This window comes from Nuphar pumila, chromosome 3 (genome assembly GCF_984573655.1).
Source record: "Nuphar pumila chromosome 3, dmNupPumi1.hap1.1, whole genome shotgun sequence".
Lineage (NCBI taxonomy): Eukaryota > Viridiplantae > Streptophyta > Magnoliopsida > Nymphaeales > Nymphaeaceae > Nuphar > Nuphar pumila.
The window spans coordinates 112,062,716-112,082,990 of NC_143251.1; the positions used below are offsets into that span (position 1 = coordinate 112,062,716).

The following is a 20,275-nucleotide window of genomic DNA, read 5'->3' on the forward strand; positions in this document are numbered from 1 at the left end:
TGAGGCGTTTTTGCTGCACGCCTTCAAGCATCAGTCCCATCGATTCTTGCAGAAAAGATATATCAGAAATCCCAACAATAAATTCAAAACTACATTCAGAAAAAGGACTATGGTCACTCTAAAAATCTACAAACGTGAATGAAAAGTACAAAAAGACAATTGCACCTCAAGAGTTGAGAAATAATATTGCAAGTAACCTGATTTTATGTGTCCCTTATGACTACGAGAACCACCAACCGACCAAAGCCCTAAAGCACCTGACAGTAAAATGAAGAATACAGTTCATTCATTTATCATAAAACAAGCATGACTTCGGCTGCAACAAAAAATCGTGGGAATTGTTTTTTCTTTTTTTAATTACTTCAATTCACACTTGGAAGGCTTGGTTTTTCATTGTCAAGCAATACGAAGATGGGGGGAACACGACAAAAAAAAAAGGTTCAGCCCACAACTGCTATATGACATTTAAACCGAATTGCAAAAACTAGAGAGAGAAATTTTTGTATGAGATGCACCCAAAATCACGTGTGTGTATGGACATAAACACACTACCACTTTCCCTTCAACCATGGCCCTTGATTAATCAGAGAATCTAATTACCTTGATTAATCAGAGAATCTAATTCTTAGAACTTGAGGGGAATGGGAATACCATTCCACTGCTATACAGTGAAACCAAACAGGGGAATGTGGAATTGTGGGAAATTGTATTCAAATTCTCCACAATTCCACAAATCCAATCAGGCCCTAAAAATGAAAAAAAAAGAAAAGAGTCACCAAGAAAACTATAATGAGGGAGGAGGAAGGGGGGGGGGGGGGGGGGGCTTAAGTGTGAGCTTATTTTCCCTAAAAATAATTGGATCATCAAACGAGGGAGAGGACAAAGGCAAAGAAACAAAGAGTATCCAAATTTGCCTCAACTTCAAAACAAAAATACCAAAATATATGCTGGCCCAAAATATGTTTATATAGATTCACAAAATAGTAACAGTATCAATTTTCTTTCCTTTGCTTCTCATTTTCCATCTCCCCCCCTCAACTCAACCAAAAAAAAAAAAACACCCACAAGAAAAAGGGAGAGAGAGAGAGAGAGAGAGCAAACCCTTGAGGAGTTCTTGTATAACCGCTAATATAAACCGATCTCTACCACTGTAACCCCATATTTTTATTCTCATCGATTGGCCCTACCAGAGAAAAGAAGAAGCAAATGTGAGTTTTTGGTGTTTGCTTTCCTTCCATTTACGTCGATTTTCTTCGGATTATTCTGGCCCTATCGATACCGATTTAGAGATCGGTCATCGCTTTTCGTACTGGTTTTCGCCTCTGTTAGTGTGGGTTGTGCTGCTTCTGAAGGCGTGTGCTCGAATTTTGGGGTGCCCCATTTTCCGTTTTTTGGCGATCCGTTGAGTATTTGGGAAAATTAGGGTTCGATTCCGATTGGTGGTGTCTCTGTGGTTTGATGGTATCCATTAATTCTCTTTTCGGTTTTCTGATCCCTTTTTCGTCTTCTCTCCCTCTTGATTTCTCGGGTCCTACTTCTACTTCTTGGTCTCTGCCTTCATTGGATTTCTCATCGTGGGGTTGTTAAATTTCTAAGGGGTGAATTGGGCGTACTTTTGATTGAGTGGAAGGTTTATTCATTCGCGAGTTTCAATGTGCGGCCCCTTTGTTGTTTTAAGTGGGGAGAGGCCAAGAAAGTTATCGTTTTTATGACCTATGTTAGTGTTTTTGTGATTTTGTTCGACAGCTTAATCAAATTTTGTGTTTTTAATTGTGTTCTCAAGAGTTTGAATAATTTCTTTTCTGCTGTTTATTGTTGCAGGATAGTTTGTTTTTGAGGTTGCAGGGATTTACTGATTTGAGTTCTGGGAGGAGCGAAATTCTTGGAAATTTGTAACTTCTTTTGGTGTCTGTAATTCGTTTTCTGTCGTTGAGCTTGAAGGGAAAAGTGGGTTTCTCTTTGTTTCATGTTGCAGTATGTATTTGGCTTAGTTAATGCATGTTGGGAAGGGGGCTATTGTGACTGATTTGGATTGATGATTTTGGTCTGTAATTTGTGTATTCTTGTAGCTATCATTCTGATGGATTCCTGTACGCTATATGTTAATGATGGTTGTAATGACAACTGTCTACATATGAGTAATATGATGGATGGGCTCAATTGTTGTTGAACATTACCTGAAATTCTGGACAGAGGCTCTTACTAGAGGAAAATCTTATGGTTGAGTCATTTTTCACTTCATTGAGGTATACATTTTTCATAGCTCTCAGGGGGACTTTGACGGTGCTCTCTCATTAGAGGGAGGGACAAGTAGACACCGCACGGGTTAGTTACAGGAAGTTGCATGGGCAACAATGAAGGCTGGGTTCAACCAAACGGCCTCTTGCCCAATGGCCTTTTACCAAATGTTGCAGCAAGTGTAACACGAAAGCTGGACAGAGAGAGATGGTTAAAAGCAGAAGAGAGGACTGCAGAATTGATTGCATGCATCCAGCCAAATCAACCTTCTGAAGAGCGAAGGAATGCGGTTGCCATTTATGTGCAGCGGCTAATTATGAAGTGCTTTTCTTGTCAGGTAAAGGTTCTACTTCATGCAACTATGACTTTTGCAATGTTTTTGTTTCTCTCTTTGTGGAAGCATGGTACATGAAACTTAATGATCGAAAAGGCCTGAATTATCTTCGTTTGTTCTTAAGACATCATCATTATAGTGCTTGTTCTGTTTGTCATGAAACTTGAAACTCTGAATGAATAGTGCCTTTGAAATGATTTTTTTTTTTGCTATTCATTCCTGTTTTTTTTGCTTTGTTCATGGAGTATCTCTTCTGTTCCTTGTCCTACCTCTACTTTGCTTTGCCTACCTTAAATAAAGCTCTCCATCCAAGAAAAGGAAAAAGAGAAGAAAGAAAATGTTTAAAACAGTAGAACAGGAAGAGCTGTCTTGTGGAAAATGAAAGCTCTCGTTCACGACTGCTGCTGCTCATATGTGTAGGCACTTCCCAGTCATCTTGGACTCTTAGTTCTTCCATGGCTCACTGTAACTCGACTATTGATTGTGCTCAAATTTACTGTAAGGCCTGTATGTGGAAGAACAAATCTTTCTCATTAGCTGGTAGGGCCACACTGTGGTTAATTAGTCACTTTCATATTACTTTTGAATATGCTTGTTAAAAGTGGTGCAATGAGCACCTTCTTATGGCATAGTTCTGAGAGAATTGAGAACATGATTATTCCCCAAGCTTTGACACGTGTGAAAAGTGCATGTGTCATGTGTATGTGCACATGCACGAGTAGGAGTGTGGGTGTGGGTGGGTATGTGCACATGTGTGTGTCTTATGGTATTGAGCCACAATACCTTATGGCAGTATGCTCTTGGTTTGTATAGATAATCAGCAGTAGCTATATGTAGCCCCTTGCAGATATTATTATAATAGGTTTCATTATTAGCCATCTTTAGCTATTTTTTCCAAGAAAAGCCTATTTGCTTGATTATTTGTGAGAAATTTCCTTTTCTGGACACAAGTCTTTGTATGATTACTGAACGGCATTAGGAAGTGTTTCTCCTCAGGGCCATGAATGCATTTTGTGTGGTCTATGTTATCTATGATCCTGTGTAACAAACATTGGCAATATTTTGGAAATATTGTGATATTTATCTATGTTAACCAAATGGGTCTGGGCTCCAACTGAACTGGGGCTCTCTGGCTTGCTTATTGGGGAAAAAGACTATGGCTATTGTTGACATTGTAAATTCTGTCAAACATTCATAAAGGGATTATATTGGATATTGAGAACTGATGATAAGGTATCCTGTGGACAGAAGAAGTTGTATTACAGATGTCATGTAGTAGGAGAGCCCATTTGATTTTAGTTCCATGGTCTGAAGTCAATATGCAGCTCCCTCTCTCTCTCAAATGGTTTATTTACAGTAACAAAATGCTTCTCTTTTGTGGTGCCATAAAATTCATTTTTTCTTTGTTTCTGGAACCATCTAACATACATGCATGAAGTAAATGATCATGCTGTTCCTCTAAAACCGTATTGCTTGCTTATGTAGCTTGATTTGCCTTTTATTCTTCGCTTGTCTCATAATATTTGTTATTGTGATTAACTTGCATTTTACTTTTACATTTCACATTCATTTTATACCTTCTTGAGCATATTCTTTTGAATTTATTTTGTCCTCCTGAAGAGTATTACTAACATTCTAAGAAATCTGTAGGTCTTCACCTTTGGTTCTGTTCCTCTAAAGACCTATTTGCCTGATGGAGATATTGATTTGACGGCCTTCAGCAAGAACCAGAATCTAAAGGATACATGGGCAAATGATGTCCGAGATATGCTTGAAAATGAGGAGACGAGTGAGAATGCAGAGTATCATGTAAAGGAGGTTCAGTACATTCAAGCTGAAGTATATATTCTGTATCTCTTTCTCATTTTCGCTCCCATATGTATATGCGAGGGTTATTTTACCTGCTGCATATTTTTCTTCATTTTTTTGGGGTAGTTTTGAAAGCTACCTTTTTTCTCTTTTGCTAATGTGCTTTGTGTATGCTCAGTCTTACTTATGTTTTTCATTTTGGAGACTTTGCTACTTTTTGAGTGGTAAAAACCTGGTCATGTTGAGGGTCTTTGCAAGCACTGTTTTCACACTTGTGGAACTACTTCTGATTGTTCTTTTGTTTTAAATGTGAAAGAAATCATGTACATGCTAGTGAATAGGTATCCATATGTTCGTTAAAGATCTGTTTTTCCTTTTTATCTTTTTTGTGCTGGCATTGACATTTTTGAGGTCTTGAGTTTTGGTCTTGCTTTGGTAGTCTTTCTGTAGTTTTGTTTAGTTAAATCTCCAAATTGTAATCTTTGTGGTTACTCCAACTAGGATCTCTACTTTGAACACTAAACCATTTCATGACAGTGTAAGAAAGTATGCGGAAAGATATAACAAGAATGCTTAATGCATTCACACGGTCCAATGAATGAACAAGCACAAACCCACGATGGAGAATATAGAAATAGTCCACTAAGGGACAACACAAGAAGCCTTCAAAGAGGCAACAAATAAAAATATATGAGATTTATTGAATAAGGGCCTGAAAAGCCATAAAATACAAGAGAGGGGGAACCCCTATTTATACAAAAAGGAGGGGAAGTGAGAGCCATTGGGGGCTCCCACATATGGTCGTTGGAGCCCCCAACAGTCATATTTATGACCGTTGGGGGTCCAACGACTACATGTGGGACCCCCAATGCCTTGATAAAAAAACAATTATAAAAAGGAAAAAATAAATAAAGAGAAATAACTTATTTAATGAAAATAGTTGTTTCTAAAACAATTATGTGGAATGACTAAAATACCCCTATCGGGTATTTCACATGTATATATATATATATATATATATATATATATATATATATATATATATATATATGAGTACATATATTTTAACAACCCCCCTGAAACTTTACGGGGAGATGACCGAAAGTTTGCGAAGTAGGAAAATAAGACGGAGAGCTTTAGCGAAGAATTCCCAATCTTCAAAGAAAAACTGCATCTTTATGGTATTTCGGAAATTTCGTGCAACTCTAAGTCTTCAAAAAAGCCTTTATTGGTGATCATCCCCAAGTCTCTTCATTGGTTATCTCTATGATGAGGGTATCACATCTTAAAGATCCTGCACAGAAAGAACAAACCAAAGGAAGACACAAAGTATACAAGAAAAAAATATTCTAACCCAAGAGTTGCAACAATAATATATTGAAAAGCAAGAGTGGTTTAAACAAGATAGTAACAACTTTTTCAATCATTAGATAAAAGGCAACATTCCTCAAGGACGACGGTAAATCATAATTATCTTATTTTAAAGGACATGATCCACTAAGATGAAATAAACATACTAATTTCTCAAAAAAGTGTCTATTAAGAGATATTTCAAACAAATCCCATAAAAAGGATATCTGAATGGAAGATCATAATAGGATAATGGATCTTTATTTATCAAAAACTACTTAAGCATTTCAATACTATGCGAAAAAGTCTTCAAAAAAAGCAATGCATAATGTCTACAAAGAGACAATGCATACGAAGAGCACCAATCTTCCACAAAGGGATATGTGCACAAAGGCATAAAACAATGAATCCTTATTAAAAGAAGAAGAGCAAAAAACTCCATGCATAAGAAAGAGCTACTTAACTTAAATACATACATTATACATACCTTTTATGCATAATTATGAAAATGTCATCAAGACTAAAAGAACATCAAGTTCGAAAGATGACATTAATGTGAAAATATCTTTAATAGGATAAAGTCCAAAGATGACTTGATTAACCCACAAGAATCACAAGGCGGCTAAGTGCATAAAGGCATAAAACAATGAATCCTTATTAAAAGAAGAAGAGCAAAAAACTCCATGCATAAGAAAGAGCTACTTAACTTAAATACATACATTATACATACCTTTTATGCATAATTATGAAAATGTCATCAAGACTAAAAGAACATCAAGTTCGAAAGATGACATTAATGTGAAAATATCTTTAATAGGATAAAGTCCAAAGATGACTTGATTAACCCACAAGAATCACAAGGCGGCTAAGTGCATAAAGGCACAAAAAATACTCACAAATATAAGGAAGTCTTCAAAGAGACCTTATGCACAAGGGCACAAAAGAGACCACACATTATATAGTTAAAGCATGTTTAATACACATAAATCAATAATGAAGAGAGAATTAATTTTATCAATAAAAGATGAGTTAATAATGACTCACATATCTTAGAATGAAATATTGGGAAAATACAAAAGGCCCAGTAGAAGGCCGAAAAACCACAAGCACTTAATGTGCAACATACCCAAATTCCTTATAAGGTAAATACCAAAATGTAAAAGTGATTTCCAAATATGCATATCAATGATATGAACTCTTATCGATAAATATTTTTCTATGCAAGGAAGAAACAAGTAGTAAGGATTAAACTTTAGGAAGAAATCCCATATGATAAATAAAATGATACATGCAAATCAAGACCAGGTTAAGAATTCTCATAAATATAGAATTTTGCAAATCTCAACAATGGTTCATCCTACTACAAGCAATCACCTCGTTAGACCTCCAAAACCCACAAATCAAGTGTATAAGCGACTAGAACAAGAATATAAATATAATGCCACTAAAGGGCCAAAGGCACAACAAAGGTGTAGATAAACACCTCTTGTCTACATATAATGATACTTGAAATGAGTGTATCAGCTACTAGAACAAGAATACAAAAGCCAACCTTGGGCTAAAAATCACATATGAAAGTGTGAATAAACATCTCTTGTCTACGTATAATGACACTCAAAATCAAGTATGTTCAGCTACTCGAACAAGAGTTCAAAGCCAACCATGGGCTAAAAGCACACACGAATGTGTGACTAAACATCTTTTGTCTACATATAATGACACTTAAAACAAGTGTATCAACTACTATACCAAGAGCAAACAACCAACAAGGGGCTAAAAACACACACAAAGGTGTGTACAAACAATTCTTGTCTACATATGATGACACTTAGATGAGGGGCATAAAAGGAGTGTAAAAAATATCAAATTTTCAATATATCAAGAAACACTATGGTTTCAAAAGTTAGATATCCATCACAGGCTATGTCACAGGAATTCGGCTAGCAGGGTGCCGCACCCGCGTCAACGCGACTCGACGCGGGTTCGGGTGCGGCACCGGGTGCGGTCAACCCGATCCTGGGTGCGGTCAACCCGATTCTGGGTGCGTTGACCGCACCCTGGGTCATTTCGGTCCATTTTTTTGGTTTTTTTTTTTTTTAAAATTGCCCTACGAAATGGGCTGCGGAATTTAAAAAAAAAATCTGCTGACAGCTGCTTGATGCTGCTCTTGTTTTATAAAGGGGCACTTGTGTCCACAACATCTCACGAGCTTTGTTGGCATCCCAGATTCCCATGCTATTCCTGCCTCCAAACAATTAATTCGCAGCATTGGAAAACACACTGTTAACTTGGAAATAATGATCCATCTTCCTAAAAAATTAAAACCAAAATTCAAGAGCCTTTTGAAGTCTTTATCCTTCAAGGCTTCAACGATCCAGCTCCTTCTTCGTCAAGGATTTTCTCTCTCCATAATAAATGATAATGATGGTGGTAGCCTTGGTGGCTATTAGTATTCACTTTTCTCCTGACGAGATGTTGTAGCCTTGTGTAGACCTCTCTTTTCCACATGTCAAATCCAATAAATTTCTTTTAGCTGTCATCTGTGTGCAACTGTATATAAAATGAAATTTGAAGAACCCTATGCAGTGGCGTGGCAGTGGAGCCGTAGGCCTCGTAAAGACTCTCTCCAACAAACCACATCAAACCTTTGCTAATATTTTTTTTCGTGAAGACCAGGGAATTTCAGACATGATTGAATCATGACAGTCAGCAGAACGCAGCAGGCTGGGTCGATAACTGGACCCCGACCCGCTCCGGGGGAACCTACGGTATATATATATTTTACATTTTTGCCCCTGCCGCACCCCCACACCTGGGTTTTTTGGAAGTGCCGAATCCCTGCACCCGCACCCGCACCCGCACCCGCACCCATGTGACATAGATCACAGGTATATATAATTTAAAACATCAATAATAAAATCAATGGCCAAAGAACAAACGAGTGATACCACACACTCACAATAAGAGATTACATAACATGTCTTTTAGAGTCAAACTATAAGTTGACAATCTAAAAAGACATAACACGAGGTGCACATAACTCACCCCAACAAACATCTTTGTAATAATAACAAGGCCAAGAAAATTGATGCATTATATAAAGTTTGTGATGGCCAATACAAATGCCATAAGAAGGCAATAAGCACTTATGAAAATCCTTTTTCAAATAGGTGATTTATAAACAGAGCCAATTTGAAAAAGTCAAATCAAAGATCCAATAATGATAGATAATCAATTTTAGATAAAGCGCAATCATATGCACAACAATATGCCTTATGACAACAATTTTGAATAAACACGGATCATGCTTAACATAATCAATTCTTCAAAATGAAATTAAAAAAATATATTATGAGACAAACACAACATGAAATATTAAGCAAATAATGCATATGAAGTTTTTAGAAGGACCTCTTATAACACAATTGTTTCTAATCATGAATACTTGAAAGATAATCCAACAATTTATATAGAGGCTATGAAATTATGCTAATCATTTATTCATAATACAATCTACTTTGTGTGATTATGACACATTTTTAGAGAAAATTGAGTTAATATTGTAAAATGTGTTCAAGACATCCAAAAATCAAACTAGAGATGAACAAAAATCTAAGATCATTCTCAAGCACTATTAATCTAAGAATTAGTTTTGTATTATGAAAAAACATGTTAAAGTTATCAATTGTAATGAAATATACAAAAATACTCATTACAAAAGATAACACAAGAGAGTTTAACCGAAGCATATGAATAGATAAAAGAAGACATATGAGAGACCAAATGCATACATTCTCATAGAGATAAAAAACACTCATGCAAAAATTAAAGCCACACGTCTCATACAAAAGACATGCTTCCAATCAAGTTTAAGTATATATGCAAGTTTAAGCAAGAATATATTTTATGAAATAAGACATCATTATCAAATTATTTTAAGATAAGAATATGATTGACGAACCATCTAGAATTAATAATTCATGATTATATATATATGTATATATATACATATATATGTATATATATACATATATATGTATATATATACATATATATGTATATATATATATTAAAGTTATTTTAAAAAAAGCTTCGAGATTCAAACATGATACATATATTTCGTTTCCTTAAAACAAGTTCAACGATGATAAAAATACTACAAATTTCAAAAAAAAAAACATACATTTTGTTTTTTATTTTAATCATACAATATATATATATATGATTATATATATATGATTACATATATATATACAATGATAAAGAAAAACAAGTGTTTTTCTCATGCTTAATGCATGGGCTAAATACTTGAAAAATGTAAAAGTACATGCCAAGTAACTCCAAGGAGAAGAGAGAGAATACAATACAACGATGTTGCTCAAGTCCTTCTTTCCAACCAAATCCTCTTGTAGCTGATAGAGACGTGATAAAACACTCTTTTGGCAAGTGATGAAACACACCTAGCCAAGTAAGGAAACACTCCTCGCAAGAACAAGGTGATAACACACCTTTGCAAATGAAGCATGGAAATCGAGGCAGAAACTTTTCAAAATCCAAAAAAATCCGTGGCTCTGATACCATGTAAGAAAGTATGCGGAAATATATAACAAGAATGCTTAATGCATTCACACGGTCCAATGAATGGACAAGCACAAACCCACGATGGGGAATATAGAAATAGTCCACTAAGGGACAACACAAAAAGCCTTCAAAGAGGCAACACATAAAAATATATGAGATTTATTGAATAAGGGCTTGAAAAGCCATAAAATACAAGAGAGGGGGAACCCCTATTTATACAAAAAGGAGGGGAAGTAAGAGCCATTGGGGGCTCCCACATATGGTCGTTGGAGCCCCCAACGGTCATATTTATGACCGTTGCGGGTCCAACGACATGTGGGACCCCCAATGCCTTGATAAAAAAGCAATTATAAAAAGGAAATAATAAAAAATAAATAAAGAGAAATAACTTATTTAATGAAAATAGTTGTTTCTAAAACAACTATGTGGAATGACTAAAATACCCCTATTGGGTATTTCACACACACATATATATATATATATATATATATATATATATATATATATATATGTGAGTACATATATTTTAACAGACAGATGTTACATTTCGATATCCTGGAGAAAATTCAGTCTATGTTACTTATTCCATGTCTTGCTTTGTCCTATTTAAAAAAGACTGACAGTTTTTTCTTGTCTGTTCCATTAGTTCACAATTTCCTTGCATATGATGAAATGTGGGTACATTCATGATGTGCATGTGTGCTTGCTGCTCAACCAAATTTAAATGTCTCATTGTTCTTTATGTAGCTCATTAACCAAACAATGTACATCACATAATCATTTATTTGCCCGAGCATTTTCTGAACTTCACTGACAAAAGTCCCAAATTGCTTGAGTTGCAAAAACAGACGTCGCAAAAGTATCTATATCGGCCAGCAAATTATAGTTTATTCTTCTGTAAGATGAGCGAAGGTTTGTAGAACTTTTGCTACCATATATATCTTCATCTAGATCTTTTTCTTTATATAGAATCACCACCATGGATTTCAAAGATGCAGATTTTTTACTGAAGAAAAAATTTGAATATTTTTAGCTGGTTAGAAGCTTAGAATAATGCATCTAGATCAATGATCAGCCTTTAATCTTTGATTGCTCTTCAATCTGTTAGGAGGATTGACTTTGACAATTTCCTTGATTAGAAGGCTCTAATGGTTTAAAACTTTGATTGTATATGGGAACTATGAGTTCCCTTTCATGTGATTTGAGGTGAAGCATGTGCTTTTAATCCCTTCTGGAGCAAGGGTGGGCAAGAATAAACTCTTATAGGGATATTTTCAACCTGCCCACTGTTGCATATATCCCTTGAAAATATGTAAAAATTAAAATCTAGTTCATCTATTCATGTCAGAAACTCTTAAAGGAAAAAATAGGAAGATTGCAGGGGGTAGGTTGATTGACCCTCCCGAGTCATGTGAGTGGTCATAACGTGGGCTCTACTTAACTATGACAGGGTGTTCATTAGATGGAAAAATGGGGAAAACAGCTGCTTTTCTTATGTAGAAAAGCCAATGATTGTAAAAGATGGTTTGAAGAAAGAATTAAGATAATTCAAAATCTTGAGTGAGAAGGCATAGAGTGAAGTTGATTGGCATGCCATCAAGGTGTGCATATTGCATTTTCAGGAGAAGGAACTGCCTATATAGTAAAAAGCATGACTAGGCCTCACCTTGTTGGCCTAGGTGGCGCTGGCTAGTGACTAGGTGATGCTTCCCTAATCACCAAAATTTACATGAGGGCCCAAGCACCTGTGCAGTGTTTTTTCCCCCTTTGTGCTGCATCATGGTTTCAGGCAGTGCCTAGGCAAAGCTAGGGTTGGATAATGTGCGGCCGGGCTAGCCTGGCCCATTTGGTGGACAGGCTTGACCGGGCCAGGTCAAGCCCGACACATTGACCAACCGGGTCGGGCCTGGGTCTAATACATGAGGGCCTAAGCACCTATGCAGTGTTTTTTCCCCCTTTGTGCTGCATCATGGTTTCAGGCAGTGCCTGGGAAAAGCTGGGGCTGGATAGTGGGCGGGCAGGGCTAGGTGGCCCGTTTGGTGGACGGGCTTGACCGGTTTGTTGGTGGGCCGGGCCTGGTGAAGTCCGACCCATTGACCAACCGGGTCGAGCTCGGGTCTAATACAAAACCCACATCCTGCCCATTAGGCCCATGTGCCTCATTCGGACCGGGTTGCAAGTCATCGTATATTCACAATATTTCTTGTTCATTTCCTTGAATTCATAGGTTCTTTTAACAAAAATTTAGAAAATGCAAAAGAGTAGATGGGATCCAAGATAGATCATATATATATATATATATATATATATATATATATATATATATATATATATATATATATATATATATATATATATATATATATATATATATATATAAGCGCATGGTTAGCCCGTGGGCTGCCCCTGCCCAACCCGAACATGATTCCTTGAATCCTATCAAATAAACTGTGTTTAGGTCCGATTGAGAAGATGCAACCTACAACTATGATTTCTATTAGGTAGGAGTAGGTGCTCCCTGGGCACCGTAGCATTATATATATATTATGTAATTCATTTGTTATACCCGATAGGGGTAAAATAGTCTTTTCACCATTTCTCACATATTCAGTTTTTTGAATATGTTTTTATTTCTTGTTGTATTTTTACTTTTCTTTTTCTTTTTATTTATTTTGCCTTTTAGGCATTGAGGGGCCCACCATATAGACGTTGACCGTTGGAGGGGCTCTAACACATGGTTGCCAGTTGAGGAAGCGGGAAGCGATATGGGAAGCGGGAGCGGGAAGCGAGGCATAGGAAGCGGGAAGCATGGGACCACTTAGGAGTGAGTCGGGAATCATCTCGGAAGCGACCTAGGAAGCGAATCGGAAGCGAGGGGGAAGCGAAAAAAATAAAAATAAAAAATACAAAAAAATTGAAAAAAATTGGGGAAGCGCGGGGGAAGTGCGCTTCCCATAAAAGGGAAGCACGCTTCCCATTTAAAAGTGGCGCTTCCTCGCACGCTTCGGAAGCGAGACGTTTCGCGCTTTCGAAGCACGCTTCCCCTTTTACCTAAGCGCTTTCGGTAACTCTGCTCCAACGCCTATATGGGAGCCCCTCCTTGGGTCCTCTCTCTTGTATAAATATGGGGTTATCCCCCTTGTATTTGTAAGCCTTTTCCAAGGCTCATTTCAATAAATATTCCATTATATTTTTCATGCTTGTGTAGCCTTTTTAGGCTTTTATATTGTCCCTTTGTGGACTTCTTATTTGATTGTAGTGCTTGTCCATTATTGGACTTTGTGAATGCTTGCACATTCTTGGGTTACACTTCCACCTATTTCCTTACATGGTATCAGAGCGAGGTCTCTAGGAGAATAGATCGTGTATTGTGTCATCATGATGGTCGTCTCGAAAAATGTGCCACTCAAAGTTATGTGGCTTGGATTCAAGAAAAGTTCTTACCCGATATGTATCTCATATTTTTAAAGTGTCTATGTCTTTATGTATCTCATTTACGTATATGTATCTTATTTTTTTAAATAGTAGTCTCTTATTAAATATGTTAAAAATGAATGGGTTTTTTAAAGTAATTATTAAATCTCGTGAGTAAGCATATTTTCATAAAATATTTGTTTTAATTATGCATATCATCATAAAAATTATATTTTATAAGAATAGACGATTTTCCTTTAAAACCTTAAATATTGTGCTTTTCATATGGCTAATTCCTTTGTTGTATGCATTTAATTTTTATCGTAATAATTATTGATAGTTCTAGGCATATGTTAAAATATGATTTTAGGTATATTATATGAATTTTATGAAAATTTTAGAAACTTGTATGATATACATCTTATGTCATCATGTTTTTCTCAACTCTTTGGTAATATCGTGGATATTTTTGTATATTGATATATTTATATTTTATGTGATTTCAATGGTTCTCTCACCTTCTCCCCTCAATAATATTCTTCTTTTGCCTTTTGGTATTTACCCCTTAGTGGGTTTTGTGTATTTTGCACTTTATGTGCTTGTGATGTTTGGTTCTTTATTGAACCTTCTTGTGTTATCCTTTGTAATTTGTATTTCTGCATATCTCATTACAATGGTTAACTTTAAGATGTTTTTCTCATTATGCAAAACTAATTCTTTGACAAACATTCTCGATTGATTATGTTTAGATATTTGTGTTCATCTCTATTCGACTTTTATATAGAAAATAAATCTTGCATTGGATACTTTGAATGCATTTTATAATGTTAACTCGTTTTTCTCTAAAATTGTGTCATAGTCACACAAAATAGATTGCATTATGAATAATGTTTGGTACAATTTCATAGCTTTTATATAACTATGAGTTATTAGATTATTTTCATGATTGGTAGTAATTATGCTTACTTTTGGGATTGTAAAAAGTTCTTCTAAAAACTTTATATGTATTATTTCCTTAATATTACATGTTTTGTTTGTCTCATAATAGACTTTTGTTTTTAAAAGACTTTTTTTTAAGACAATATGTTCTTGTCTTCTCTTTAAAAATTATTGGATCTTTTGTATGTAACGTGCCCTAGTGCATCTATTCCTTGATCGGTGAATTTATGACTTCGTCTTTAAGAATTGATTATGTTAAGCATGATTCTTGTTTATTCAAAAGGTTGTCATGAGACATATTGTTATGCATATGATTGCATTTTTTCTAAGATTAGTCTTCTACCATTATTGGTTTTTTCGATTTGAAATTGTCTTTTCATATCGGTTCTTTTTATGAACTCACCTATTTGAAAAATGATTTTCATGAGTATTTATTGCCTTCTTATGGTATTTGTGTTGTCTGTCACATACTTTTATATGATGCATCTATCTTCTTGACTTTATTATTGTTGAATCATAGATGTTTGTTGGAGTGAGTTGTGTGCACCTTGTTTTATGTCATTTTAGATTGTCAACTTGTAGTTTGCCTCTAACTGACAGTTATGTAATCTCTGATTGCGAGTGTATTGAATCACTCATTTGTTTTTTGGCTATTGTTTTTATTATGAATGCTTTTAATTATGTGTATCTGTGATGAATATCTAATTTTTTGAAACCATGGTGTTTCGAAATATGATCAAAATTGATATTTTTTAATTGCATTAGTGTTTTTATTACAAACCTTCTTACCTCGAGTGTCTTATCCTTTTTTATGCCTCTTATTTAAGTGTCATCATATGTAGACAAGAGATGTTTGTTCACACCTTCGTGTGTGTTTTTTAGCCTATTGTTGGCTTTGTATTCTTGTTCTAGTCGTTGATACACTTGATCCTTAGTGTCATTACATGTAGACAAGAGTTGTTTATTCACAATTTTGTGTGTGATTTTCATCTCTTTGTTGGCATTATGCTCTTATTATAGTCGCTGATACACTAGTTTTAAGTATCGTTATATGTAGATAAGAGGTGTTTATACACACCTTTGTGTGTGTCTTTGGCCCTTTAGTGACATTATATCTATGTTCTTGTTTTAGTCGCTTATACACTTGATTTATGGGTTTTGGAGGTCTAATGAGGTGATTGCTTGTACTGGATGAACAATTGTTGAGATTTGCAAAATTTCATATTTATAAAATTTTTTAAATTTATCATCTTCCGCAAATTGGTTTTGATTTGCATATATCATTCTGTTTATCATGTGAGATTTTTTAATTTTGCAATGAATTTTTTAAATCTTTACTAGTTTTTTTCTTGTATGGAAAAATATTTATCGATAAAAGTTCATGCATTTCATTGATAATATATATATGTATATTTGGACCTCTATAATTAAAATTACTCTAAGATGTGTGAGTTATGTTTCTAATTGATTATCGTGCCTACATTGTGGTATGCATAAAATTAGTTAACTCATCTTTTATTGATACAATTAGTTGTCTCTTCATTATTGTTTCATGTGCATTGAACATGCTTTAATTATGTGTGTATTAGCATGAAGTTAATTAGCTTTTTTTTAATCCGTTTTGTAAAAGTTCTCTTACTCATTCAATAAACTTGTTCTTTATTTTTCATGCCTTTGTGCATGTGTACTCCTTTGAGAGTGTTCATCTTGCCTTTGTGCGCATTTTGTTGTATTGAGAATCTAGTGCTTTTGAGCACATAGCTTTAGTCTTGAAGGCATTTTCACATGGTGCATGATCAATGCTTCTGAAGCATTTTTGTGATAAATAAAGATTTATTTACTTTATTTGTGTTCTTTCATTTATACCCTTTTATGGGTTTTGTTTGAAGTGTCTCTAATAGACACTCTTTTGAGAGATTCATATGCTTTTTGGAAGACCACCATTTCATTTAAGATAATTTTTATGTATAATTGTTTATCTCTTCTTAATGAATCATATGTCCTTTAAATAATCAAATCTTCTTATGATCAATGTTATGGTTTCTTGAAAAATAAGTTGATTATGATTTAATTTCATCTTTGAGGGATGCTCCTCTTGTCTTTTAATATCTAATGATTCGAAAAGTTATTACTATTTTGTTTAAACCATTTTATTCTTGCTTTACAATATATTGTTGTTAAAAATTTTGCAACTCTTGGGCTAGAATATTTTTTGTGTGTACTTGGAGTCTTCTCTTGGTTTGTTCTTTTTATGTAGGATCTTTAAGATGTGATATCTTTGATATATCATGGAGATAACCAATGAAGGTGCTTGGGGATGCGTTTTGAAGATTTATATTTGCAAGAATTTTCTAAGATGCCATAAAGATGGAGATTTTTCTTGAAGACTCTTGAAGATTTGGACTTCTTCCCAAGATACTTTTTGTATTTCCAAACCTTCGGGATAACTTTCCCTGTTAAGTTTGAGGGGGAGTGTTAAAAATATATATACATATGTATATATATATATATATGTCTATATGTATAAAAATTATGTAATTCATTTGTAATACCTGATAGGGGTAAAATAGTCTTTTCACCATTTCTTGCATATTTATTTTTTTGAATATGTTTTTGTTTATTTTTGTATTTTTACTTTTCTTTTTTATTTATTTATTTTGTCTTTTAGGCATTGAGGGGGGCCACCATATAGATGTTGGGCCCCTCCAACGGTCATAAATATGACCGTTGGAAGGGGTCCAACGCCTATATGGGAACCCCTCCTTGGGTCCTCTCTTTTGTATAAATGTGAGGTTATCCCCCTTGTATTTGTAAGCCTTTTTCAAGGCTCATTTCAATAAATATTCCATTATATTTTTCATGCTTGTGTAGCCTTTTTAGGATTTTATATTGTCCCTTTGTGGACTTCTTGTTTGATTGCTGTAGTGCTTATCCATTATTGGACTTTGTGAATGCTTGCGCATTCTTGGGTTACACTTCTGGCTATTTCCTTACAGGGCTCCCCGGCCCAACCCGAAAATTTGTCGGGTCGGGTTTAAGCTTGGTCCGGGTTGGGTCTTCCAAAATCTAAACCCAGGCCCAACCCATTTGGGCCAGGCCACGAGCCACCCACAGATCACCTGGCCTGTTGTTCAGCCCTAGGCAAAGTCCAATGTATAGGAATTGGCCACTGCATTTGACTACATAGGGAATTGTTCCCAGTTTGGATTGTATAATTGAAAACTGAACCAGAGGTTGACTATGGCGAAGTCATCGAAAAAGGAAAGCTGACCGAAGGTCCAAGCATGATGAAGTCTCTGTATGAGTATGTTAGAAGTAGAAGGTTAAAGTAACTGAGAACAGGTAAGGTCAGGATAGTCAGGCATTGCACATGCTGCCAATGAGTTTCCTGTGTTGCTTGACTATCTGATATTGAACCCCGCTGTCCATACTTCTAGAAAGAGAACTTTATGGAATTAACAAAGGCACATGATATGAGGATTTCTGATGAGAAATAGCACACGTGTGCACCTTTTTTATATATGCATATTAAGTTTTATGTAAGAAGTTTTGGGCTCCTATGTTTTAACTTATTCTTGCATTTCCTTGTACTGCTTTTTTTTCTTTTCAGATTTTGTTACACATTTCTTTCCATGTCCATTAAATTCTTTTTTTCCTAGTTCCTACTTCCTTTCATGTTTCATTTGAAAAATCCACCATCAGTATGTAACAGCCTTGGGATCTTGTATATGTCTGGTAATATGTGCTTCTATCTATGATTGTGCTCTGATTCTTAGGCTATTCATTGTAGGATTTTAATATATATTTTTTAATCCTGAGTTTCCTTTTCTATTTATTGTTTAGGTGAAGATAATCAAGTGCCTTGTAGAAAACATTGTGGTGGATATATCTTTTAATCAGCTTGGTGGGTTATGTACACTTTGTTTTCTTGAGGAGGTGAGGTGCTGATGTTCTTAAGATTTGCGTGCAAATTTAAATTGACATCAAGGAGAAGCATAAATTCATTAGCTGTTAGTAGTTGTATTTTGAGATAGATTTTCCATTCTTGTAGGTTGACATTTTGATAAATCAAAATCATTTATTCAAGCGCAGTATCATATTGATAAAGGCTTGGTGTTACTATGAGAGCCGCATCTTGGGCGCCCACCATGGACTTATTTCTACATATGCTTTAGAGACCTTGGTTCTGTATATATTTCATGTGTTTAACAATTCCTTCGCTGGACCACTGGAGGTAATTGAATTTCCCTGTTTTTCTGCAGCCATATGTGTAGTAGATGCTTTATTTACTAATCCTGCAGTTGGATGGTTTTCTCTACTACTCTCTTAGGTTCTTTATCGCTTCTTGGAGTTCTTTAGTAACTTTGACTGGGAAAACTTTTGCATTAGTCTTTGGGGCCCTGTCCCTATTAGTCAACTTCCTGACATAACAGGTAGTCGAGATTTCTATTTGAGTTTTTCTGTATACTAATTTGCATTAAATAAATGGTATCTTGAAGCCCATATTCTCATACTCACAGACTTGAAGTATGATGCTGCGGAACCTCCTCGGAAAGATGGTGGAGAGTTATTACTCGGCAAGCACTTTCTTGACGCTTGTAGCACAGTATATAATGTTTACCCTGGAGCGCAAGAAAATCAAGGGCAGCCTTTTGTGTCAAAGCATTTCAATGTCATTGATCCGTTACGTACAAATAACAATCTAGGACGAAGTGTCAGTAAAGGTCTGGGATTTATGCCATTTTTGATTTATTGAATCTTATGATCTGGCCTTAACCCTGATTAGTTGGATGGTTGCCGTGTTTTCTTTCCTATTGATAGCATATGCTGAATTAGTGTATGCTCTGTATTACCTTTTAGCTAGCAAGGATCACGTGTTGCCATTGGTTGGCAGTTTTATCCATGTTTCAATTCTCATTGGCTTTTCCAGACCTGTTATCTTCTTTGGACTGAGTTTTTAGGCAAGAGAATTGGTGAGAGATTAAGGCTCACCATGTGTTCTCCTTTTTGTTTCTTGATAAAATTATGTGCTTTATGATTTTTATGTTTCAACTCCATATTGATTGAAATGATCTGGCCATGGAATTGCTGCTTTCATGATGGCTTAGTTTGTCAAGTTTTAAAGTGCACTTAAAGGTATTAATGATCTCTAATCTGGAGTTTCAACCAAGGTTACCAAACTAGGAAGCCGAAGCGGGAAATGAAATGAGAAGCGAAAGTGAGAAGCAAGATATTTTAAAATTTATAAGAAGCGGGAAGCGAGGAATCAATTTAAAAGCGAAATAGGAATAAAAGAGGAAGTGATATGAGATCAAATGGGAAGCAAAATACAAACCAAGGAGAAAGAAACAAAATCTAAAATAAAAATGATTATTCTTAATTTTTGTGATTTCTAGTCTAAGAAAATTCTTCTTAAAATCTAAAAATGATGGTTGCCAATTTAAAGAAAATACATGAGAAGTGAGCGGGAAGCGTAAAAGCACATGAAAAACATAAAAAGAAACATGAGAGAAGTGTATAGGAATCATGCAGGGAAGCAAGGAAGAAACATGAGGGAAGCATGAGAGAGTCGAGATTCCTATTAAGTTTCGGAAGTGAGGAGTTTCACAC

At 35.2% G+C, this 20,275-nt stretch overlaps 1 protein-coding gene across 3 annotated transcripts in view; it reads left to right on the top strand.

Moving 5' to 3' along the window:
- The first annotated feature begins 1,074 nt into the window (after positions 1–1,074).
- The window catches only part of LOC149843320 (uncharacterized), a 68,898-nt gene continuing 49,697 nt past the window's right edge, over positions 1,075–20,275 (top strand). For 2 of the 3 annotated variants that reach the window (XM_089999719.1, XM_089999721.1), the window contains exons 1-7: positions 1,075–1,208; positions 1,822–2,575; positions 4,223–4,411; positions 18,509–18,601; positions 18,717–18,899; positions 18,996–19,098; positions 19,186–19,389. In XM_089999719.1, coding sequence (XP_089855845.1) covers positions 2,345–2,575; positions 4,223–4,411; positions 18,509–18,601; positions 18,717–18,899; positions 18,996–19,098; positions 19,186–19,389 — 1,003 coding nt within the window. In that variant the 5' untranslated portion in view covers positions 1,075–1,208; positions 1,822–2,344. Of the gene's footprint in view, positions 1,209–1,598; positions 1,718–1,821; positions 2,576–4,222; positions 4,412–18,508; positions 18,602–18,716; positions 18,900–18,995; positions 19,099–19,185; positions 19,390–20,275 lie in introns of those variants that run through there. The other variant, XM_089999720.1, reaches the window with a different exon arrangement.